Here is a 26,826-nt window from a genome sequence, read left to right as displayed (position 1 = left end):
CTACGAATACATTTGATGTATCTCATAATGGCTGTGGTCGCCACATGCATGCATGTCTGATGAAACACTGCATCGCATTTATTAACAACGCAGGCACTGCAGTATCTTATTAATAGGCTAAATCGCAACATTTCACCAAAGAAGTTTATTATGTCTTTTGTTTTACGTGCGATTTTTTCGGACGAAGGATTCACAAGAAGTGTCGTGAAATTCGATTGATCGAATATCCAGCTATGGGAATTTCTAATTCGTGCTTTGCTCGGCACCTACGGCATTCGAGATGTGGTGGACGGCCAGAGAGCAAAACCTGAGGATTTGACGATATCTGCTGGAAAAGCTGTGGGCAAAACGCTTATGGTATGTGTTGCATTTTGATAACGATGGAGTACTCGCCGCTCGAATTTTTGATAACGTGCCCTACAACTCGTGAAATGTGGGAGAAATTGTGCGTGATTCAAGAATAAACATCCGAAGCGAATAAACTCTCTCAGGTGAAAAACTTCTACGACTGGCGAATGAACGCAAGTGGTCCGTTGTCACGGAATACCACGAAAATAATTAATACTGCGAGTCAACTCAAGGACATGGGTGAAACCGTGTCGGACGTAGGTCCTCAGAAGCCTTCCGACAAAATTGCCGCCCTTGCCACGGCCTAGGACACAGCGTTCCCGCGGATCAGCAGTCTCGTTTCGGAAACTTCAAGAGCGGCTCATCTCCGGAGAAAAACGATTGAACGACATGGATGCGAAATCCAACGCCCTGACAGCTAAATCATTTCAAGACTGGAAGAAAGAGCATACGGGCGCGAAGAAGAACCCGAATCAGGCGAATTCAAGAGCAAAAATTAACTTGTTGAACCTGCTGGAAGGAAAGCCACCTGTCAAGAAATTGCCGTTCTAAGAAGAAGAAGAAAAACAGCGAGCAAAATAAAGGTAATAAGTAAATACGTTCGTTGTTACTAATGCAGGGTCACGCGAAGAAGTCCTGCACTATAAAGTGATTTGCTAGAGTGTGCTGGTATAAGCGATTTCTGGATTACCGACAGCAGAACTTCGCGGCACATTACTTTTCGGTAGGAATGATTCAGTGAAATTCGCGAATGTCAAAACATCGAAATTTCAGTTGGAGATAAAGCTAAATGCGAGGCGATTGGGATCGGATAAAATTAAAATCAATAAATTCGTAAACTGTCGTTAGGCAGACGAACGAATTGATGATGTGCTGCACGTCCCGAAAGAATTTGTTTTCTGCCATGTTTGTACATCAAAAGGTTTTGAGGTGAGCTTTGTAGATAAGTTTGTTAACACTTCTCGCGATGGATATGTCGCTGTCGAGATTCTCAGGATGTCTTTTGTACCATACATCCAGGGCAACATAAATTTGTCGACCACGAATAGCCTCAGAACCTGGCATAAATAGGTCATAAAAATGTCGAATTGATTACGAATTTGATCAAAACAGATCTTATCAAGGGAATAAGCTTGTCTGATGCGGCGTCATGCTTTTGTGATGTGTGCCAATATGGAAACTCTCAGTGTTTGCGCTTTAACAAGGAAATCAAAGCAGCGAAAACCGAAAACAGACCCAGATATAAAGCTTGACTGGTCGCTCGAGACTTTACGCAACGCTTTGGACTGGACTGCAACAAAATTATTTTGCCAGCAGTGAGATAAGACTCACAACGAACTTCGCTTGCGATTTCGGCCGAGGATTTTGAGATGTTGCAATTCGGCGCAAAATTCGCGTTTTTATGTGTAAAAACCAACGAGGAAATTTATATGTCGGTGCTGCAAGGAGTGATGCTGGATAAGAGCAAAAATTTACGCGTACGTAAAAAGTCAATGTACGGTTTAAAACAGGCTTGTCGTCGTTGGAATAAAACGTTTTATAAATTCCTGAACAAGTTCGATTTCAAAGAGAGCGATGCAGATAAATGTATTTTCACTGGAATAGTTGGAAAAATCTGGCTTTCTCTGCTTTGTATGTAGCCGATGTGCTTTTGATTAGAAAAAGCAAAGAATCTCTCGTGGTCACTGTAGGAGAAATGGTTAAAACGGTTGTAACAAATGTTTTCGAAATGATAGATTATCCTTTGTATCTTCTTTGTACCACGATCTAGCTGTGAAAGTGTGCCTGTGTTGTGCACTTTTGTTGGGAAGTAAACTGAGATAAGTAAAGAAGGATTCATTAAAGAGCTTACTGTGTACACCTGTCACCTACAGTGGTGACCTCCGACGTGATTTGTTGTGGAATTTCTTTTTATTCTGAGCCATAATTATGCTCCGACATTATGACGACGACACCGGCCAGCAACTGGTTCTTTCCTATAGTCTCGTACTGTTCCTGAATTACATGCTTCCTCTTCCATCGACACCTCATGTCGGGGTTTAGGCCGGTATTACACTATCAAATTTCTTTGTCAAATATCTTTGTCAAAAATCTTTGTCAAAGATATTTGATGGTGTAATAGGAACTTTGTCAAATGTCGTCCAATATTTGATCAAATCTATGGCCTCGCTGTAGATTTGCTCAAAGAAATCGCTTGTCTTCTGTTCACTGCAATGTGCCATGTTACCACATGGGGCGCTAGCATCGCTGCAGCGTTCTGTCGTCTGTAGTGTTAATACAAACATTGCCGGTAAATACAACTGGTGTGTGCCGACAACTACAAAATTATTAGAGATGTATGAAGCTGATGAGGCGCTTTACAAAGTTAGGCACCCTGAATACAAAAATAGATTAAGAAGATTGGAGACCTGACCTGACCTAACCTAACATAACCCTCTCCTGTAGCAAGGAATCGGAGTGTTACAGTGAGCCTGTCTTCTGAAGATGTGGCAGTTCTTAAGTTAATATTGTGCTTTGTGATATGGGGATACACTTCGCTGAGCACATACAGAAATATATGCTCATCCATTCTTAAGTAATTGATGTACGACTTGACGCCTTCCGCTGTAAGCTCACGTAACAAGTTTTGTTGAATGCTTTTATCGCGTCGTCGTAAAACCCATGGCTTCACCCAGATTATATTAGTTTTTCGTTCCATAGATCCATGCTGAGGAGATCCTCGTGGATGTGGAACATGTCAGTTTTTTTTAAGCTGAAATAACAATACTAATAGTATGAATAAATACAATACATCTTTTGTTTCTATTAAAAATTTCGTCAATGGAGTAGGAGTTGGAGTTGGCCACTAGTAAGTCTTTCAGGCTCCTTTTAAACTGATCTTTATTTGTAACTAAATTTTTTATGTTTGCTGGCAAACTATTGAAGATGAGTGTTCCTGAGTAGTGGACCCCTTTTTGAACTAAAGTGCTTTTAAGTCCTTGTGCAGATCATTATTGTTCCTGGTATTGTATATATGAACTGAGTTGTTTGTTGGAAAAAGAGATATATTATTTAGGACAAATTTCATTAAGGAGTAAATATACTGAGAGGCAGTAGTTAGTATGCCCAGTTCTTCGAAGAGGATTCTGCAGGACGTCCGTGTATTTACTCTACAAATAATACGTATTACACGCTTTTGGACTCTGAAAACTTTTGTTTGACTTGAAGATTTACCCCAATATATTATACCATTTGACATTATGGAATGAAAGTAGGCAAAGTATGCAAGCTTTTTCATTTTTATGTTGCCTATGTCTGCTAACACGCGAATTTCAAATGCAGATTTGTTAAGGCGTTTCTGCAGTTCTGTGGTGTGCTCCTCCCAACTGAATTTATTATCAAGTTGTAATCCCAGGAATTTAAGACTGTCAAACTCGTATGTATGGTCCCTTTTTTTTCCCCCACTTCTTTTCCGCATGTGCACACAATGCAATTGCGGTTAATAACAAGTTGTTGTCAGCCATCTTGAACTTTGACGAAAAATTTGATGACAGTGTAATACCCCTTCTAGCGCTACGTCAAAGATCTTTGTCAAATATATTTGATGGAATATTTTATCACATCTTTGATCAAATCTTTGACAAAGAAATTTGATAGTGTAATACCGGCCTTAGGCCGGTATTACACTACCGGCCTTAGGCCGGTATTACACTATCAAATTTCTTTGTGAAATATCTTTGTCAAAAATCTTTGTCAAAGATATTTGATGGTGTAATAGGAACTTTGTTAAATGTCGTCCAATATTTGATCAAATCTTGGACCTCGCTGTAGATTCGATCAAAGAAATCGCTTGTCTTCTGTTCACTGCAATGTGACATGTACCACATGGAGTGCTAGCATCGCTGCAGCCTTCTGTCGTCTGTAGTGTTTTTATGAACATTGCCGGTAAATACAATTGGTGTGTGCCAACAACTACAAAATTAATAGAGACGTATGAAGCTGATGAGGTGCTTTACAATGTGAGGCACCCTGAATACAAAAATAGATTAAGAAGATTGGAGACCTCGTAACGCTGGAAATGTATATCCTCCTATTTCCATCTATTGTACTATAATTTTTTTCTTGCTTTGTTATCTCAAGATATGACATTTCTGTCTCTTTATATATTGTAATTGTTTTACTGTTTGTATATATATATATATTTATGCATTTATGTTTGTTTGTTTTGTGAATATTATTTGTATTTATACGCTGGGTCTGCCTAGGGAAAACTGCTATCGAACGATTACAATGATAGGTCGTGTGAAGAATCAAAGTGTGTAGGACCTTTGGTAGTGTTAACTCTGCTGCGTGGAGCGCGGGCAGAGGGAGTCTGGCGGGAGTAGCGAGTGGAGCAGGTGTGTTGTGTGAAGCTCCCGCGAGTTGCCGCGCTTTTGGGGTTTGGCAGCGTGTAATTGCGCTCGACTTGCGATGATAGTGTCTGACATGGTGTCGCGGACGGGAAGCATTAGCTGGCGCACATCAAGAGCCCGTTTCGTCTGGTGACCGTGTCGAGAAGAAGGCGCGCCAACATCCAGCTTCTGCAACAGCGACGGCCGACAATGAGTGACTGTCGCCACCTCCTCGATCGACGGCTTCAAACCTTCAATCAACCAACAAGGAAGACTGGAAGCACGTAAAGTTTTAGAACTGTATGCCAGACCTCAGCTTTTCAAACTTTTAAAATTGTTGCATCACAAAATTACAGCTACTTAGCATGAACCTTTGTTGCTCATTGTCCCAATTGCATTACCAAGCAGGGTCCCTTCCTTTTCCGAAATGAGCCCGAGTGTCGTTGAAATTCAAACGCCAGCATCATTTTATTTCACTGCTTTAACTTCAAAGTTCAGTTAAGGTATTCATAGCTGGCTACAATATTTAGATTGCACAAGCACAAATTAAGAGTGCGAGTTTTGTTACCGTATTTTAGTTACCTGTGACTGCAGCTCAGCTTGGTACGTACTAAATTTTACTATTGTTAATTGTTCAGAATCATTTAATTCAAGTTCAAAGTTAAATCTCTTATTTTTAAATTGCGTAGATTCAAGTAGCTTTTGAAATGATTGTTGAGGTAGTCCAAGACTAACCTTATTTTACTGAATTTCGATGTGCTTCAGAAAGAAAGCTCACTATTAACTTCAGTCACTAAATTAACTATCGATTATCCGGTTTTATTAATTCTTTTGCTAAATTAAGTCAGAGTGTAGCGAAATTTATTACTTCTGACAAACTTTCAGTTTTCACACTACACTTGTCAACCTTCAGTTGCCACGCTTCTAGTGCTAATTATATGTGTAATAATCTTTCTTTTTCAGTTACTATAGTAACTGTCCTTAGGACTGGCGACCGTAATTTCCCCCAAATCTCAAATATCTAATTACCGCTAGTTGATTGTTAATGTAACGGCCGCACATTTACTTTCTTTATTAACTTTACCCCTTTTTCAAAATTAATTTCCACCAGTTTCATTAGCATTTTTCCTTTCATTTAGATGTAACCCTTTCCTCCCTCTTTACCGACAAATTAACCTCGGTGAAGATTCCTTTTCCCAAATTTTGAATTAGGTACACGCGGTTTAATTTTTCACTGTCATTAAGGTCGATAAGTGAGGGGGACGTTACAACCTGACCTAACCTAACATAACCCTCTCCTGTAGCAAGGAATCGGAGTGTTACAGTGAGCCAGTCTTCTGAAGTTGTAGCAGTTCTTAAGTCAATATTGTGCTTTGTGATATGAGGATATACTTTACTGAGCACACACAGAAATATATGCTCATCCATTCTTAAATAATTGATGTAATGTACGACTTGACGTCTTCCACTGTAAGCTCACGTAACAAGTTTTGTTGAATGCTTTTATCGTGTCGTCGTAAAACCCACGACTTCACCCAGATAGATTAGTTTTTCGTTGATTGATGTACGACTTGATGTCTTCCACTGTAATCTCACGTAACAAGTTTTGTTGTATGCTTTTATCGTGTCGTCGTAAAACCCACGGCTTCACCCAGATTAGATTAGTTTTTCGTTCCATAGATCATTGCTGAAGAGATCCTCGTGGATGTGGAACATGTCAATTTTTTTTAAAGCTGAAATAACAATACTAATAGTATGAATAAATACAATACATCATTTGTTTCTATTAAAAATTTCGTCAATGGAGTAGGAGTTGGAGTTGACCACTAGTAAGTCTTTCAGACTCCTTTTAAACTGATCTTTATTTGTAACTAATTTTTTTATATTTGCTGGCAAATCATTGAAGACGAGTGTTCCTGAGTAGTGTACCCCTTTTTGAACTAAAGTGCTTTTAAGTCCTTGTGCAAATCATTTTTGTTCCTGGTATTGTATGTATGGACTGAGTTGTTTGTTGGAAAAAAAGAGACATATTATTTAGGACAAATTTCATTAAGGAGTAAATATACTTAGAGGCAGTAGTTAGTATACCCAGTTCTTTGCAGAGGTTTCTGCAGGACGTCTGTGAATTTACTCCACAAATAATACGTATTACACGCTTTTGGACTCTGAAAACTTTTGTTTGACTTGAAGATTTACCCCAATATATTATACCATTTGACATTATGGAATGAAAGTAGGCAAAGTATGCAAGCTTTTTCATTTTTATGTTGCCTATGTCTGCTAACACTCGAATTGCAAATACAGATTTGTTAAGGTGTTCCTGCAGTTCTGTGGTGTGCTCCTCCCAACTGAATTTATTATCAAGCTGTAATCCCAGGAATTTAAGACTGTCAACCTCGTATGTATGGTTCCTTTTCTTCCCCTACTTCTTTTCCGCATGTGCACACAAAGCAATTGCGGTACGTGCAACTGCTGCGATTAATAACAAGTTATTGTCAGCCATCTTGAACTTTGACGAAAAATTTGATGACAGTGTAATACCCCTTCTAGCGCTACGTCAAAGATCTTTGTCAAATATATTTGACGGAATATTTGATCACATCTTTGATCAAATCTTTGACAAAGAAATTTGATAGTGTAATACCGGCCTAAGGTAAGAGTACCGCCTTTTTGGCCTACGGGGCGCAAGTGGAAGCCATTTTTCAACTGCACAACATTACTTCAGAATCGGAAAAATTAGCCATTGTCATTTCGAAGCTGGACTTAGAACATTATTGAGCAAGTGGGGGTTATTCTGCCTCGCGCGCTCTTTTCCGATGTTGGAGAAACTGTTTTGCAGCGTTTCCTTGTGTGTCCCCAGAGTCTCGTTTGGAAAAAAATGGACAGTAATTTCAGTACCTGTATAACCCCCTCCCGCCTACTTCATGCTTTGGCGGATCCGGAACTCCTTTCAGGACAGTCAATTAGTTTATTTTGGTTACGTCGCCTCCCGCTGGCTGTTCACGAATGTTGTCCACATTTCTTGACCTAATTGTGGATTAATTGGCGTTAAAGCCAGACGTTGTGGCACTTGCATGTGATGAAACGGGTAACTCAAACGCCAACTATTGATGAGGTTATGGATCCCGGCCCTGAGCCGCGCACATCAGGCACGCGAAGTCAAGTTTCGCGCGCTGGGCACTCGTCCGAGCAACCGCCAGAGCCACCTATGGAGCGAATGCTCACTGAACCGACAAGACTCAACGGCAAGCTGGCAGATGGCAGCACAAGGAGCATATGGCGCACCGATGAGCGGCCGCCACGTAAATTCGAATGGTGTAAATTCCGGCGTAATGCTAGATGATGTTCACAACAGTGTTGAGTTCTCAACAACGGACGTGTATAGGTGCTCGCGTCTGTTCTACAACAAGTAAGCGCCTACCTGAAATGCACAGTGCCACAGTTCCTGTTAAATCTGAATCTTCAAGATTATTCGTCTGATATGGCATCTTTGGTTGACACAGGTTCGGAGATAAATGTTGCTCTGCGGGATGTGAACGACAAGCCACACTTTTTCCGCCATCCCTATACTAACGGCTGCAAATCAATCTTCAATTCAGACATATTGCTGGAGGCATATAACATTGAATCTTCAGGGTGGTTTCTCGTATTCGTGGCTGTTCTTAGTGCCCGACGTGTCTGGCCTCATATTGGGTGCCGATTATCTTAAATTTTTTTCCGTATCTGCTGACAGCTTCTTGTGTAGTCTCCGCTCCCCTCCGCGTAGGACACCAGATGCCATTCCGCAGGATTGGAAGTCATTAAGATTTGCACCGTCTCCCGCGTCGTGACAACTTGTGTCCATTCTGTGCACGCCTCGCTGCCGAGCACACACATGTGCGTCACGATAGAAGACTACGTTACATCTTACGCTGACTATACAGAGCGGACTCCACTTCAAAAGCAATGCACTTCGCTACAGCAGTAGATTACTACTCATCTCAGTGAACTTTTCCTCAAAGAAAAATAATCTGAAAGAGCGCTGACAGCCAATGGTGTATTCATGTATTCAAGCAGCGGATCGCTGAGACGGAGAAGTCTCTTAATGAGGCTCAGGCAGGATTACGAGGCTTAATGACGGCGCCCCCTGGCGCTGCCCAACCGGCCAAGACATTACGCAGCAGTTGCTTCAAAAATTCCCTGCGGTTACGCATCCGATATCGGCACTGAGACAGCGTTAACATTCCACCGTCCATCACATTCAGGCGACGCCGGGACAGCCTGTCGCTTACCGCCCACGCCGACTGCCTCCGATGAAGTTAATGCGGCTAAGTCGCTTTCAAAGCAATTCTAACAGACGGAACAGTGTCTCGCTCTAACAGTGCGTGTGCCGCCCCCTTACGAATGGTTCTTCTCAAAGAGGATAAGGTTTAGCGTTTGTGCAGTGACTATAGGGGACTGAACTCCCGTACTACGCCAGGCCGGTGCCCGATACCGAACGTGTTGCATTTCGCAAGCAGTTTAGAAGACATAGGGGATATAAAAATGAAAAATCTGGCATACTATGCTTACTTTCATTCCATAATGTCATATGGGATTATTTTTTGGGGTAATTCATCAAGCCAAGCTAAAGTTTTCCGGGCACAAAAACGTGCAGTAAGAATTTTATGTGGTGTGAACTCAAGAACATCCTGCAGAAGCCTGTTTAGGGAACTAGGGATACTAACTACAGCTTCCCAATATATTTATTCCTTAATGAAATTTGTCATTAAAAATATATCACTTTTTCAAACCAACAGCTCAATTCATGGAATCAATACTAGAAATAAGAATAATCTTCACAAGGATTTAAAGTTACTTAGTTTTGTACAAAAAGGTGTGCATTATTCAGGAACACACATTTTCAATAACTTGCCAGCAGCCATAAAAAGCTTAACAACCAATGAAATTCAGTTTAAGAGAAGCCTAAAGGATTTATTGGTGGCCAACTCCTTCTACTCCATTGATGAATTTCTTAGTAAAACCAACTGATTTGTATAGAAGTACAACGTAACTTCTGCACAATTTCAGTGCAGTAATGTGTTCACTGAAAATTTGTGTGTGTGTGTGTGTGTGTGTGTGTGTGTGTGTGTGTAAGTGTGTAAGTATAATCTAACTTCTGCACCATTTCAGTGCAGTAATGTGTTCATTGTAAATAATTAGTACAGTAGTTGTATTACATGTTTATTACCCTATAAATAAATAAAAAACATTTTTATTTTAAATTCAGTGCATTAGTATTTGTAAAATGACTCTTAGTGTTCATTAAAAAATGACGATCATTCCACTTGGGACCTGTGGAATGGTACATTAGCTTATTTGTTTTAGTTGTAAATATTTGTCATGTATTGTTGTTTTTCTGACATGTTCCACATCCTGGAGGACCTCCTCACTACGGATCAATTGGAATGAAAGTAAATCTAATCTAATCTAATCTAAAGGTGCCTCTGTGCACTAAGGCTTTTGCACAAATTCCAGTGGCAGAGACAAACAAGCACAAAACCGCAGTCACGACGCCTTTTGGGCTATTTTAACACCATGTCATACCTTTCGGTCTTCGTAACGCTGCTCAGACGTGACAGCGTTTTATGGATGAGATTCTGCAGCATTTCATTATTTTTTTCATTTCATTTTTTGTGACGTGGTTTCTTCCGATAATATGAGTGACCTTAGTTCCTATTTGAACGCGTTTTTCTCCTATCGTGATGCAAACAGCGTCAAAATGAACAAGGGAAAGTGTGTATTTACTTGGGTTACCTTGTATCAATAGACGATATTTCTCCTATTCCTCAGAGGGTCCCAGACATTTTGCAGATGCCTTTTCGTACCACATTCGAAGAGTTTCGCAGGTTTACAGGTATGGTCAATTATAACCAGCGACGCCTGCCGAGGTTTGCAGATTTTATAGAACCTATCAATGACCTGCTAAAGGTCAAACACACTTCCGGTGTCAGAAAAGTTCCCTGGACGGGTTCAGTCGAGGAGGCTTTCAAGTCCATGAAATTGTCTTTAGCAAGGCTGTCTTATTGGTCTATCCTATTCCCGGTGCACAGACGGTTCTTTTTGTTGATGCCAGCCAGTCGGATGTGGAACAGTACTCGAAAATCGAACATTATGTTGTGTGTATATCTCTTGCTTGATTGTCTTTTGTATCTAGCTGCGAAAGCGTGCCTATGTTGAGCTCTTTTGTTGGGAAGTAAATTGCAGTAAACAAAGTACTCATTGAAGTTCATACGGTGTACACTTGTCACCTATACACGTATATGAGCTACCACGTTCTGTATGTGCTCTTCGCGCGTATAAATGGTTGAAAATCATTTTGCGAAGATCGCGATTCCCGCGGAACAGCGGTTGAGAACAGCCATGCGAGTTCAGATCACGTGGCTTGCATTGACATACCGTACCGTGACATAAAAGGCCAGTGTAAACTGGCCGTTATTGTGTTGGTCTGATAAACTACCTTTGTCAGACTTGGAATATAAATTCACCACAGTCGCAAAGGATTGCACGTTTCGTTATAATAATTAAAGCGGCAAGGTTAACACTGAAAAAAAAACGTCTCCATAGGGCAAAAACTACGTAAATTGCAATGAAGCCCTCCTGCGTAGGCCGGCCGGAGTGGCCGAGCGGTTCTAGGCGCTACAGTCTGGAACCGCGCGACGGCTACAGTAGCAGGTTCGAATCCTGCCTCGGGCATGGATGTGTGTGATGTCCTTAGGTTAGTTAGGTTTAAGTAGTTAAGTCCCATAGTGCTCAGAGCCATTTTTGAACCTCCTGCGTAACTTTTATCCTGTTTTGTTTATTGCATATGAACAACTAAAACATGAGGTAGAAGTTACGCATTTCATGCTAAAACTGAATTCTTCAGTATTTCCAACAGCTGCCGTCAGTGGCGGGACTGATGGAAATCTGTCACTGCGACCAAGTGTTTGCTAAAGGGACAGTCACGTGACGTCGAAACAGCCAAGTGTGTACTGTTGCGAGACACTCCCCTGCAACAGCTTCGAAAACGGAACACCACAAACAGCAAACATGGGTCACTACAACTCAGCAGCTGTGCGAATGCGCGAACCTTGCAACTCAAGACCACCAGAAAAAATTTCGTGGCAGCTTCTGGGTGCTTGCTACATGCTGCTCAAACAGCCAACAGCTATACTCGAAGTATCCACAACCGTGAGCAGGCGCTGCTCTAATACGATTGCAGCTCTGCGCTTATGCGAACAGCTGGCAGCTGGTCAAACGTGTTGGGAAGTTCATCCAGATACGAGCAGGGAAAGCGTAGAAATGAGTTAGGGGAAGTCCCAGTTTGTCAGATAGCGAGTAGCGTTGAGGGTCGTTAAGGACACACGTAGCACAGGTTAGTTCTTCAAAAAAGGAAAAGAATATAATATCTCATTAAAGCCCCCGTAAACGACGAAACATTTTGTCAAACTTAACTAAGTATTTGGCAGTGTACGATGGTGTTTGACGTGCTTGCGAGAAATTTGACAAGATGGAGAACGTTGTTAGCGTCGATGTTACGCTGCATACGTACAGTGAAAAATTGTTTTATCACAATTTATCTCACAATAAGTATGGTAAGTTTCTGAAAATATGGAAACGACGATCAAGGATAAAAACAAAATAGCGCTAATCGTTATCAAAATGGTAGGGATATCACATATTTCCCAGCCATATGTCTACGGAGGAATAGGTTATGAACAAAACCAATATTTTACGCATGACTTAACAAGCAGACGTGCAATGAAATAAAAGAATCGAAGTTCTCCGGTTCTTCTGCGTACAATGTGGGTTCTGATATTTTAATGAACTGTCAGAGGATCGAGTACAAGAGAATAAATTTTCGCATAGTTGTGTCGGTTTTCAACGTGAGAGCGAAGTAACTCTACAAAAGTGATCTCTCACTTTTAAAGCATTTCCAGAACCAGCCCCATGTTTCTTTTTCTTCTTTAACCACAGTGCCAGAGTCAGTGCTAGAAATGTGTGATTGCATTTGTAGTCGTTCCCACTAGTGTCAAAGTACAGCATACGCCAAAAGCGTCTGCTTCAAAAGTAAGGTTAAATTGACAAGCTTTGTTGGTACGTGTACGGGCTTGTTTGAAACATCCGTGACTAAATAAAGAACGAATTCGACAGACACGTTTGCCTCTTTACGGGGGCCGTAACAAGTTTTTTTAAATTCACATTCTCCATTCCAAGTTGATGTATCAAGTTCTGAGATTAATATTTCCTAAGCAGATTTTCGTGGATAATTTCACACTCATTTTAAGTCATTCCTGGACCAGCGGCTTGCTTTCTTTTTCATCAATAAACGGGGTAGCAAAGTCAATGCATTTATGTGCATTTGCTGCCATTCGCACTGCTGTCCAAATATCAAAACGAAGAGCGTCTGCTTCGAAGTGAGGTTAAACTGACTAACTTTATTAAAGTACGTGTACGGGCTTGTTTGACGTATCCCGGCGTTTGACAAATAAGGTTGTTTGTGTACAAGGACCTTTAATTGTGCGTAGCAAAGTGAAACAGCCTACGCCAAGCTATGGAAGTATACTTAGATGTAAATAGACAAATTACGAAGTGGAAAGTGAACGATTTGGTAGCTAGTCGAGCTGCGAATGACTGTATAAGAAATCTAAACAACTGGAGATGTTGAAATGCGCAGTATTTGTGAAAGTTACACGTGTAGCAGAAAAGTTCTACCATAATTAAACTTTATTGAGAAGTGAACGACTGTTTTCGTATGTTATGAAATGTGAGAAACTATGTTAGGAACTGGAACCCCACCTATTTTGTAAGAGTAGCGTGTGAATGGTATGTGTAAACAGTGCAGAATATATTGATACTGTTACATGATTCACCGACCTATGTTATCAAAAGAGTACCGATCCACTGTGAATTACATATTTGCAGCAAGTGTTTACGTACCGGTATGTAATATGCAGTGAAAGAGTTGGGAGACCAAGACAAGCGATTTTCCAGTCTTCAGGTAGGTTTTTTAATTAATTATCATTCACTACATCAACATGTTTTATATTGTCTGAAGAGTCGATGATATGTATTAAGAACAAAACTGGTCCAAGTGTACTCCTCTGAAACACACCTGTGTTTACATGTTTGGGGACTGATAATTGTTTCACTAAAAATTTGACTTTATCTGTGGTGTGTGCTGTCTACATTTTGTACCCTATTTTCAAAGTGTAAATGGGATCACTCATTGGCTGTTTCTTTCTGGTGCTTTTAGTTTGTTTAGTGATGTTGTATGGTCATCAGTGTTAAAAACATTCAACAGCTCTAGAAGTATGCCTGTGACACAATTTTCTGTGTCAAGAGCTTCAAGTCGTCATTGTGCCCGATATGGCAGATATTACACTTCTGCTTCCTTGGAAGCCAAACTTGTGTTAAGAACGTGGAATTTTTATTAGACAATCCATTAGTCAGTCTTTCACAGCCGATTCCACTATTTTTGAGAATGATGAGAACATGGAAACTGGCCTTTAGCTTTCAGTACCTTTCGTTAGTAGAGGCGCAACCCAAATATGTTTCAGATACCCTAGAAAAATACTAAAAATACTGCTAATTATATGTGTTAATAGAGTGTGTATGCTGTCCATGCTTGCCTTCAGAATTAAGATTGGCACCTCATGTAGGCCTACCGACTTGTAATTTTTTAATGTGTGTTGAAATCTCTAAGTATATAGTCTAAGACTGAAGCTGAACTTTAGGTTACATTCATAGTAGTGTTTACCAGTTGTGACATGCGAAAAGTATTTGTAATGTGCAGGAAATACGTACTAATTTGATTTTAACACTTGTGTTCATGTTCACATCGCCACGTAAAATTATGTTAATTTTGGGAGCTGAGACTATGTCCAGAACTTGTTGATATGTTAAAAATGTGTTCACATTGCCACAAGGTGAATAGAACATTCATAGAGCAATGGTGTTGCAGTGCTTCCTTTGGGAGTATCATTGGTAGATGTCATACACACTTTTGGTTTACAGTATGTTTCATTCTTGACAGTGGTAGGTAATCTCGTGTTTCTTACAAAACTTACAAATGTCTGGTGAAGGTGATGATCCACAGAGGGGGAAAGTAGTTTTCGTTTTGTTAAGTTCTAGACTACAAAGGTTTAGTAGTTGAGATGGAGAGCTTATAATAACTGCGATAATGCCATTCTGCTTTGACCACTGATGTGCGGCAGACTAAACTGTAGCACACATGTAGGCCTAGATGTAGCTTGAGGGCTAAGTTAGGTTGCATGTGTTTGACGCAGTGAGATGGTGAAGCCAACAAATGTTACAACAGTTTTTTTTTCTTTTTTTTCCTTTTATGTGCCATGATCCTTAACTGCATCTATGTTCCTGATAACTTATTTTCGCACCTAATCCAATATTTCCAAGGTTTTAAAACATTCAGAAGCATTAATAACAAGAAAATACACGTCCAAATGTGGATGCCAAGTTTTTTCTGTTTAATGGCTGACATTTCAAAAGATTTATCTACACTAATTGCGACCAGATCTTGCTTATATATATCCAATTTCTGACATAAGTACACCTGCTATTATAGTAATGAAATTTCTTTTCATTTGTTCTTTAATATTGCAAAGAATGAAGTTCAACCATTACAGTTAGTCATGGTAATGATAAGTCGAATCTTAATATAATGAAGATAAAAAGTCACAGAGTGCCCACAGTCAAAACATTCATGGAATCAAATATAAAACTAGTAACAATACTTAAATTACAGGTCATCAAGGCAATAGCCTTCTTCAGCTTAATTTCAAATTTTGAATCTTCAAGCTCTTTCAGCTCTTTTCATAATGGGCTGTTTATAGTATGAAAAATTTCTTTTTGTTGTAAAAGAAACACTCTTGTGTCTAGTGTTGTGATCATATACTTGACTATTGACAAGAGTGTATGATCATTAAATGCTGTATTTCAGTTTCTACAGGAGTGTCCTATAATGCATACAACTGCACTGCTTGGACACTAATTCCAATTCAAGTTGTTGCACTTTATTTTCAGCAGACTGCATATACCAATGAAATATTGGTGGTTCTATGTAAATTTTTGTGGTGTTTGTCCTTAAGATATTAATTCCACCACTCCTTGCTGTTACTGGTGTCCGTACCTGACAGCTACGATCCTTTGTGGTCCAACTGTAACTAGTCTACTAAAAGTGAGGTAACCCTGCTGCTTCATTAAGTACATGTTACTGATAAGGAATGTTCGTGAACCCTAATATACATCACTACATATGAAGGAATGTACTGTGCAAGCATCAGCTTTGACAGTGATATAGGAGACATGTGGCAAATGCTGTAAACGATATGATGAATACGACATGATGTTATTGGCATTTTTTTTTCCCCTAATGAGCTAAGCTACAGATAAGTGTCTTACCACAACCATATTTCTTAATATCACATTCACTGCATTTGCCAACTCACAAGTGAACTGTCACCTTCCAACTTAACCTAGACCTCGGGCAAAGCTACAGAATAGTCTGTCACCACAACCAATTTTTTATGCTGTCATATTCGTTGCTTTTGCCAGCTAACAACAAAACTGTGAAATATATGCACCAAAAGGTGACTCGACAGCTGCCATTAACATTACATCACTGGTCAAAGATGACAACTCTTATTTAACATTCCTCTTGACCTATATCACCATGATGTCTTGCTCTAATGATACAGCTATGGCTTGTATGTGTATCTGCAAGCAGATGAATGCTTTACACATCTGACACTGACTGCAACAAGAACAGCTGTTATTTGGATTTAATGTACAAAGTAAAACTAGTCTGACACTTTTGCCAAATATGGCTTTCTTCTGCAGTTTGCACAATGGAAACTGATTGTTGTTACACTAAACTCCTCTAATACAGAAATATCAAGAACTATTGGCACTATGTGTGTACCGGAATCTTATTATACTACAGAGCAGCAACACATTAACTCTAACTTCGAGCAATAATTTACACATTTCCAGAATGAAAGTAAGAGGGAGTTGAAACTGTGAGGGTGAATCTTATCGGGATATTCACTTATTAACAGTATTGTCTGGATAAGGCAATGTTCCGCATTTGAGCTCCACTCGAGCACACAGTTTCAGTTTGCCTGATTCTGGACATGGCCTGAGTTATCACTGTTATGCATCACACAATAAAACACAATAATCACATACAAAATAGCCATTACAGAATAATTATGCAAGACATTATAATAAATCCCTGTAGCACTCCTGCAGGGAACATTAGTCAGTACATTGACCAATGAATACACATAATTGAAACTCTGATTCATGCCGCTATATTTTGAACAACACAGATAGATTTCATAACAGCAAAGTTGTAATGCAGTGTAACCATATTAATATAAAGTTCAATTCAGAGCCAATAAACAAGCAAGCAAGTCTTCAGTAATTGCTTCTTTAATGAACACTTCAAGTACAGTAGGAAGAATGGCTTGTTGATTGTACCATTATTCAGGACAGGGAAAGCACTTGCAGACTGGGACACAAAATTTATGCGGCACTATGAAAATAGTTTCAAACTTAAATCACTTGTTTTCTGAAATAAAAAATGAGTGTAGCTGCTGAGACATCAGTTACACCTTAATCGAGGCTGTAGTGCTCTGCCAACATCCTAGCAAAACAATTGTGATTCAGAAGCAGGTGCCATTTCCCCATATGAGTCAATCAGTGCTCGTTCAGTGGGATTTGTTAACATCGCAATACCATGTCGATACAGCAATGTCATTAACTGAAAAGATACACACCTCAAGAAATCGAAAAGCTCAATGGATGGGGCCACTATCAACATGAAAATACTAGCAAAATAGGTGCCGACAAACTAACAGGATCTCCGTGGAACTAGAGATATTGTGGTATGTATTTTCTTGTTATTAATGCTTTTGAATATATTAAAACCTTTGAAATAGTGGACTATGTCAGAAAATAAGTTATCAGGAACATAAATGTAGTTATGGATCATGGCACATAAAAGGAAAAAAAAAGAGAAAAAAACTGTTGTAACATATTCGTTAGCTTCACCATCTCACTGCCAGTCAACCACATTCTAACCTAACTTAGACCCTGAGCTACATCTACATGTGTGCTACAGTTTAGTCTGTCGGACATCAGTGATCAAAGCAGAATGGCATTATCACAGTTATTATAAACTCTCCATCTCCACTACTAAACCTTCTGCGGATCATCATCTTCACCAGACCTTTGTAAGACTTGTAAGAAATGCAAGCTAATCTACCAACCTCAAGAATGAAACAACATATTGTAAACCAAAGGTGTGAATGACGTCTACCAATGATACACACAAATGAAGCATTGCAACGCCATTACATAATAAATTGTGCCACACTTCAAAGAATGCAAGCTAATCCACCAACCTCAAGAATGAAACAACATATTGTAAACCAAAAGTGTGAATGATGTCTACCAATGATACACACAAGTGAAGCATTGCAACGCCATTACATAATAAATGATGCCACACTTCAAAGAATATTCATATGGTTTGCACTGTTGATTAGGCCCCCAAAAATTTGGTATGGTGACAACAAATCTCTTGAGAAACAGTCTCAGATTCACCTAATATTACACCCTTCTTCAGAAAACAAACTTGAAAAGCAAGTTGTAAAGATTGTGAGTTGTATGAATATCAAAATACACTAAATGTTGTCTGAGACCAAATATGTGAAGTGTCAGTTAATTACATGAATTGAAAACAGTCTTGTGTGAAATCAAACTTACCCAAATTTGTCACCGAAAGATCATTAAAGAAGAGGTGCACTGACATAAAATTAGAGAAAGAAATTACAGGATCAGAAACCAAAAGAAATTGTGAGCACAGTTCTCTATGTTTATGCAGTGACATTGTATGTTGCAGTCTAAGTAGATATAACATGATTTTCATTTGTACTCTCAACCCAATACACCAAAAAATGTGCCCTTTGGACAGCTGCAGTGAATTAGCATTCAAAGCAGCTAGCATATAGTAATGGAAGTGTGGCAGGATATCAACTGAGAAATTTTATTTGTAATGCTTGTACTTCCATATTTATCACTCACTATACAGGATGCTGACTTGTCCAACATGAACAGGAAAATGTAATAAACTAATATCCAACACCTTGCTAATGTTAACATATAATAGATCTGAGGATAATGTAATACATATGTGATTCAGATTAGCCGAGTCGCTATTGTATTATCGAAAATCCTTTAAATCAAGAAATAAATTGATAAATTGTGGTCTGATGTGTTGAAGTTCAAAAGGAACTGATTGTGGAGTACATCCGCATGCTTGCCATGTACTTTCTGATGCTTTACACCATTTATAGTTTGTTTCTCAAGTTTCATTCTGGATTTCAGGCTCTATTTTAATGCATTCAAGCTGGGTGTGATTTTTACATTCTTGGACATTAGCTGCTATTTATAAAAGACGTTTTGTCCTAGTCCTTGCGTCTTTGTGTTGTGCATACCTGTCATGTTTATCCATTCTGCTTACCAGGTTTCTAAATGCGCATATCACTTGGAGATACTCTTTCCCGGCTGTTACATTTAATCCTCTGGCATGTCCACCTATGACACTTTTTCCTTATTTATGTGCATATCCTAATTTGCTACTACATTACAATTCCTGTTCACTGTCGGCATACAGTAAAATTCAAAGAGCTGTGACTGACACCCGAACAACATGGAACTAACATGCATCAAGATTAGAAAATAGTCCATTGATAATGGCTAGGCACTAGCCGGAATCTGGATTTGCGTAATAAAACCAGCCAAAAAAATTGCTGCACTCTATACTGTATAAATCACATAACAGCCACTGAGTGCGCCCACTTTCCTAATGGAAGGTAACCTAATAACAGTTCAGTTCTCTCTTGCCAGTATCAATGAAGTGGTGACAGTGAACTTGTCTTACACCTTTGCTGATTTTGAATTCTTGTACATATCTGTCAGTACAAATGACCCACTCTGAAGAGAAAGAGTGGGTTTCCATATCTCCCTCTCTTCGATACTACACTGCCTAAAAGAGGAAAAACATTTTCTTTGATCCCTCAGTATAAGAGGCCTTTTCTTATTTATAATGTGACCGTACTCTCCGAAAGGTGATCTTATTTGCATTTTGAATGTGCTTCTAAATCCCATGTGCACAATACACAGTCATTTCGTTGTGTATTTATACATGCAAGCTGCTTGGCAGCATTGCAGTAGCGAAGTTGCAAAAAAACTGTGGGAGTTTTGTGATGCATTGTCTTGGACTCCAGCTGTACCTTTAGTTAAACATGGCCACGCATTGTGTGCCTTCACCTATCAGTCATGTCTACTTGTATTAACACTTTTGATCCAAACCCTCCATTGTTTTTGTTATATCCAGTATTATTCAAAATTGTTATTGCTGATTTTACACACTCTCTGCATACTCCTCTGTAATCCTCAGCCTATATCTCCCACGTTCACAATCTCAACCTATCAAAACAGATTGTGTTGTATAAATTGCACACATACTGGTGAATAAATATGTTTCCTTTCAGTGTGTCATGTGAATTCATTGCTGTACAGGTCCACAAGGTGCAGGGCAGACAGAGCACAAAGAGATTCTATTCCTTCTAATTGCAGGTCAAGTGCAAAAGATCTCTGTTCCAGAGGATATTTCAGTACTAAATTCACATGAATATTAAAGTCAAATGTATTCAAGGAATAAACTCGACCCACTCAGAAGCATTTCAAATCAAATTATCTTCTGTGTTACATCTATTTCAATAGATGCATTAACACATGATGTGATAGTAAAACTGCAGTCTTGTTTGGTGCTGGTAATCTTTCCAGTGTACTTCCTTTGAACAAACTGTCATCTGAGTCTCTTCTTAAATTGTTTAAGAATTTTTTTTGTTATGTGTTATATATTAAATGATAACTTTTGAAACAGGAAAATTGTTGCACTGGAAAATAGTCATATTTTAACTCTCTTAACAAGTCCCCGACAATCCCGTGGTCGATCAATATCTTGCTGTCTCTACTGCGACTAACACATTTTTGCCTCACTCAGAAACAATCAGCAGTTTCGAGCTGTGACACTCGCTAAAGTAATTGTAGAAATTACATTTTTAGTTAAAAATGCTGGTGATATACAGTTCCAGTACTCACAGCTTTTCAATAAAAAAAGTTTATTGAAACTTAAATTGACTTCAGAAAATTGTAAAATTACAAAGAGGCAAACTGTAAGGACCATTCTTATCTTCAGGAGATGAAATTCCAGTGTTGCTGTTACACTAAAATAAAAACTAAGGAAAAAACTGTCCTAGCTTTCAAAATTTGTGGTACCTCCCTTAAGGAAATATAGGAAAGGTTATAAAGGAGGGGCTTTTAATTCAGACCCCAAGAGGAGTGGGGCCTACTTGTAATGTGGAGTAGAGTAGAAACGGTGAAGGGGAAGTCGTCAGAGAAGGTAGAAGATGTAAGATAGTACTTTGATGAGTCTGTGCTTACAGTGAGAAGTAAAGATGAATTAAGATGAAGAGAAGTGATACATTAAATGAATGATCGCTTATGGTCTGGAAGGAAAGCAGAAAAGTAGACAGGATAGACCAAAGCAAGAGGGACAGAGAGGGGGATGGTGGGATATGAATATAGAAAAGTAAGTTGCTGAGAATATAACTTAGTACATAAATGGAGAAGTACTACCAAAGCAAGGTGTGTCAACAGGTCTCAAGGGCCCTTCCTGAGTGTCCTGTGGCCATTATGATCCTCTGGCCCAATACTAGTTTTCTGAACTCTGAAGATGGTAACTTGATCTCCAACATTTTGTCACGTCCTGTCACTCTCCTGAGCATACATCCTCATTTTATTACTTTATAGTATGTCTTTATACACTGAATCAGCAAAGAAACTGATATAGCCATGTATATTCAAATACAGAGATATGTAAGCAGCCAGGCCTATATAAGACAACAAGTGGCTGGGGCAGTTGTTAGATCAGTTACTGCAGCTACAATGGCAGGTTATCAAGATTTAAGTGAGTTTGAATATGGTGTCACAGTTGGCACACAAGCCGTGGGACACAGCTTCTCCAAGGCAGCAGTGAAGTGGGGGTTTTCCTGTACAACCATTTCACAAGTGTACCGTGAATATCAGAAATCCCATAAAACATCAACTCTCCGACATCGCTGCAGCTGGAAAAAGATCATGCAAGAACGGGACCAATGATGACTAAAGAGAATCGTTCAATGTGACAGAAGTGTAATCCTTCTGCAATTTGCTGCAGATTTCAATGCTGGGCCATCAACAAATGTCAGCATGTGAACTATTCAACAAAACATCATCGATATGGGCTTTCAGAGCCGAAGGCCGACTTGTGTATCCTTGATGACTGTAAAACATGAAGCTTTACTTCTTGCCTGGGCCCATCAACACTGACATTGGGCTGTTGATCACTGGAAACATGTTGCCTGGTGAGATGAGTCTCTTTTTCAAATTGTATTGAGCGGATAGACATGTACAGTTACGGAGACAACCTCATGAATCCATGGACCTTGTATGTCAGCAGGGGACTGTTCAAGCTGGTGGAGGCTGTGTAATAGTGAGGGGTGTATGCAGTTGGAGTGATATGGGACCCCTGATATGTCTAGGTATGACTGTGACAGGTGACACATACGTAAGCACCCTGTCTGCTCACCTGCATCCATTCATGTTCATTGTGCATTCCAACGGACTTGGGCAATTCCAGCAGGACAATGAGACACCCCACACATCCAGAATTGCTACAAAGTGGCTACAGGAACACTCTTCTGAGCTTAAACACTTCCACTGGCCTCCAAACTCCCCAGACATGAGCATATCTAGGGTGCCTTGCAACATGCTGTTCAGAAAAGATCTCCTTGTATGGATTTATAGATGGCCCTGCAGGACTCATGGTGTCAGTTCCCTCCAGCACTACTTCAGACATTAGTCAAGTCCACTCCACGTTAAGTTGTGGCACTTCTGCATGCTCGCTTGAGCCCTACACAATATTAGGCAGGTCTACCAGTTTCTTTGGCTTGTCATTGTATATTTAATCAATTATTTTCTCAGTCACTTTTTTCCACTCCCTCTCCCTCCCTTTCCAGATTTCTCCTATTCCTTAATTCCTACTCATTCCTCTCTTAATTCGTATCTGCTTCTCTCTCTAGGCTGTGGAAGCTACAGTTTTTACCAAAGTACCATACTCTCACATTATACTTAACCTACCCTCATCCTCAAAGCAGGTTTGTATAACTGACCAGCCATTTCTTCCTAGCCTTTTGCAACCTATCTCCACTAATGGTGTCAAAACCCAGGACATCTTTGTCTACTTTATATGCATCTATCGGCAATACTGAAATTTTGGCTCGTCAAGGTAAGAGTTGAAAGTATTGCCCAGTCATTCTGCCTACTTTTAAAAAAAGATAAAATTACAATTTAACTTGTCTGAAATAATATTATTTACATGTAGTGCAACAGCTCATGTCACTTAATTGATACTTGGACATGTTACAGTAAGATCCCAGCGACAGTGATGGCTGCAATATTTCCATTGGAAGGCAGAGGTGGTCTATCTGGAGACCTGGGAGCGCTGCTGGAGTCGAAGGAGGCTGCTGACGTCACACTGGAGGTGTCTGGGTCACAGCTGTTGGCGCACAGGGCCATCCTAGCAGCCCGCAGTCCAGTGTTCAGAGCCAAGCTGAGGGACATCGCAAAAGAGAGCGGCAGCCTCACTGTACAGATCTCTGACATGAAGGACGAAGTCATGAAGCAGTTGCTCTGTTTCATGTACACAGACCAGGTGCCAGACCTGTGTACTTACGCAGCACCGCTTCTAGTGGCAGCGGATGAATACAGCATCCCACTGCTGAAACAAGTGTGTGAAGCCATGTTGGCCAAAGGGATCACTGTGACCAATGCTTCAGAAATGGCGGTACTTGCTATGAAACACTCATGTACTAAACTGAAGGAGGTCACCATTGACTTCATACGGGCACACAATGAAGTGTTGGGCACGAATGGCTGGGAGGATGCGATTCTCAAGCACCCACGAATGGTTGCACAGATCTGCCGACTCATGGTGGCCAAACCATCAGAAAAGAGGTACATTCGTAGGCTTACCATATTTTTTGGGTCTAACCCAGGACATATTTTTGAAATTACTTACAAGTCTTACTGCTTACTGAAACATTCAGCTTTACTTATTCAGTTGTATTTTTCATTAGATATGACTTGTTTCAGAAATAATTTATGTACAATGTGGACTGAACAACCAGTTCCTGAAATCAGACTTTCTTAATCACTTTGAACTTCACTGAACACAATTTCATACCTCCTTTCTCGTCTATGGCCAAAATTGCTTTTAGTTTTATCAGCAGTATAACAAATCATATTTTTCTTCAAGTATATCTTTTTTCACACGCTGCAAAAGAAACACAATCAAAATTTTAGCAGTTTTTTGTGACGCTTCATCAAAGTGTAAAAGTTTAACTTGAATTTCCTCTTCCAGACTGAAATTTTTTATAACAGTAGGAACAAGTTTTACTGTACATCAGTTTGAGCTGTTGTTGTTGTGGTCTTCAGTCCTGAGACTGGTTTGATGCAGCTCTCCATGCTACTCTATCCTGTGCAAGCTTCTTCATCTCCCAGTACCTGCTGCAACCTACATCCTTCTGAATCTGCTTAGTATATTCATCTCTTGCTCTCCCCCTACGATTTTTACCCTCCACGCTGCCCTCCCATACTAAATTGGTGATCCCTTGATGCCTCAGAACATGTCCTACCAACCGATCCCTTCTTCTGGTCAAGTTGTGCCACAAACTTCTCTTCTCCCCAATCCTATTCAATACTTCCTCATTAGTTATGTGGTCTACCCATCTAATCTTCAGCATTCTTCTGTAGCACCACATTTCGAAAGCTTCTATTCTCTTCTTGTCCAAACTATTTACCATCCATGTTTCACTTCCATACATGGCTACACTCCATACAAATACTTTCAGAAATGACTTCCTGACACTTGAATCTATACTCGATGTTAACAAATTTCTCTTCTTCAGAAATGCTTTCCTTGCCATTGTCAGTCTACATTTTATATCCTCTCTACTTCGACCATCATAAGTTATTTTGCTCCCCAAATAGCAAAACTCCTTTACTACTGTAAGTGTCTCATTTCCTAATCTAATACCTTCAACATCACCCGACTTAATTCGACTACATTCCATTATCCTCGTTTTGCTTTTGTTGATGTTCATCTTATATCCTCCCTTCAAGACACCATCCATTCCGTTCAACTGCTCTTCCAAGTCCTTTGCTGTCTCTGACAGAATTACAATGTCATCGGCAAACCTCAAAGTTTTTATTTCTTCTCCATGGATTTTAATACCTACTCCAAATCTATCTTTTGTTTCCTTTACTGCTTGCTCAATATACAGATTGAATAACATCGGGGATAGGCTACAACCCTGTCTTACTCCCTTCCCAACCACTGCTTCCCTTTCATGTCCCTCGACTCTTACAACTGCCATCTGGTTTCTGTACAAATTGTAAATAGCCTTTCGCTCCCTGTGTTTTATCCTGCCACCTTTAGAATTTGAAATAGAGTATTCCAGTCAACATTGTCAAAAGTTTTCTCTAAGTCTACAAATGCTAGAAACGTAGGTTTGCCTTTCCTTAATCTTTCTTCTAAGATAAGTCGTAAGGTCAGTATTGCCTCACGTGTTCCAATATTTCTACGGAATCCAAACTGATCTTCCCCGAGGTCAGCTTCTAACAGTTTTTCCATTCGTCTGTAAAGAATTCATGTTAGTATTTTGCAGCTGTGACTTATTAAACTGATTGTTCAGTAATTTTCACATCTGTCAACACTTGCTTTCTTTGGGATTGCAATTATTATATTCTTCTTGAAGTCTGAGGGTATTTCGCCTGTTTCATACATCTTGCTCACCAGATGGTAGAGTTTTGTCAGGACTGGCTCTCCCAAGACCGTCAGTAGTTCCAAGGGAATGTTGTCTACTCCGGGGGCCTTGTTTCGACTCAGGTCTTTCAGTGCTCTGTCAAACTCTTCACGCAGTATCGTATCTCCCATTTCATCTTCATCTACATCCTCTTCCATTTCCATAATATTGTCCTCAAGTACATCGCCCTTGTATAGACCCTCTATATACTCCTTCCACCTTTCTGCTTTCCCGTCTTTGCTTAGAACTGGGTTTCCATCTGAGCTCTTCATGTTCATACACGTGGTTCTCTTATCTCCAAAGGTCTCTTTAATTTTCCTGTAGGCAGTATCTATCTTACCCCTAGTGAGATAAGCCTCTACATCCTTACATTTGTCCCCTAGCCATCCCTGCTTAGCCATTTTGCACTTCCTGTCGATCTCATTTTTGAGACGTTTGTATTCCTTTTTGCCTGCTTCATTTACTGCATTTTTATATTTTCTCCTTTCAACAATTAAATTCAATATTTCTTCTGTTACCCAAGGATTTCTACTAGCCCTCATCTTTTTACCTACTTGATCCTCTGCTGCCTTCACTACTTCATCCCTCAAAGCTACCCATTCTTCTTCTACTGTATTTCTTTCCCCCATTCCTGTCAATTGTTCCCTTATGCTCTCCCTGAGACTCTGTACAACCTCTGGTTCTTTCAGTTTATCCAGGTCCCATCTCCTCAAATTCCCACCTTTTTGCAGTTTCTTCAGTTTTAATCTACAGGTCATAACCAGTAGATTGTGGTCACAGTCCACATCTGCCCCTGGAAATGTCTTACAATTTAAAACCTGGTTCCTAAATCTCTGTCTTACCATTATATAATCTATCTGATACCTTTTAGTATCTCCAGGGTTCTTCCATGTATACAACCTTCTATCATGATTCTTAAACCAAGTGTTAGCTATGATTAAGTTTTGCTCTGTGCAAAATTCTACCAGGCGGCTTCCTCTTTCATTTCTTAGCCCCAATCCATATTCACCTACTACGTTTCCTTCTCTCCCTTTTCCTACACTCGAATTCCAGTCACCCATGACTATTAAATTTTCGTCTCCCTTCACTATCTGAATAATTTCTTTTAT

At 39.8% G+C, this 26,826-nt stretch overlaps 1 protein-coding gene across 8 annotated transcripts in view; it reads left to right on the top strand.

Annotated features, from left to right (window-relative positions):
* The first annotated feature begins 11,986 nt into the window (after positions 1 to 11,986).
* Positions 11,987 to 26,826, top strand: part of LOC126163041 (poly [ADP-ribose] polymerase tankyrase-2-like) — an 85,095-nt gene continuing 70,255 nt past the window's right edge. For 2 of the 8 annotated variants that reach the window (XM_049919924.1, XM_049919922.1), the window contains exons 1-2: positions 12,600 to 13,719; positions 23,280 to 23,867. In XM_049919924.1, coding sequence (XP_049775881.1) covers positions 23,299 to 23,867 — 569 coding nt within the window. In that variant the 5' untranslated portion in view covers positions 12,600 to 13,719; positions 23,280 to 23,298. Of the gene's footprint in view, positions 12,094 to 12,209; positions 12,314 to 12,598; positions 13,720 to 23,279; positions 23,868 to 26,826 lie in introns of those variants that run through there. The other 6 variants (XM_049919919.1, XM_049919917.1, XM_049919921.1 and 3 more) reach the window with 6 other exon arrangements.

Source organism: Schistocerca cancellata, chromosome 2 (assembly GCF_023864275.1).
Source record: "Schistocerca cancellata isolate TAMUIC-IGC-003103 chromosome 2, iqSchCanc2.1, whole genome shotgun sequence".
NCBI lineage: Eukaryota > Metazoa > Arthropoda > Insecta > Orthoptera > Acrididae > Schistocerca > Schistocerca cancellata.
The sequence above is the reverse complement of the archived record's forward strand: the minus strand, read 5'-3'. Positions and strand labels throughout refer to the sequence as shown.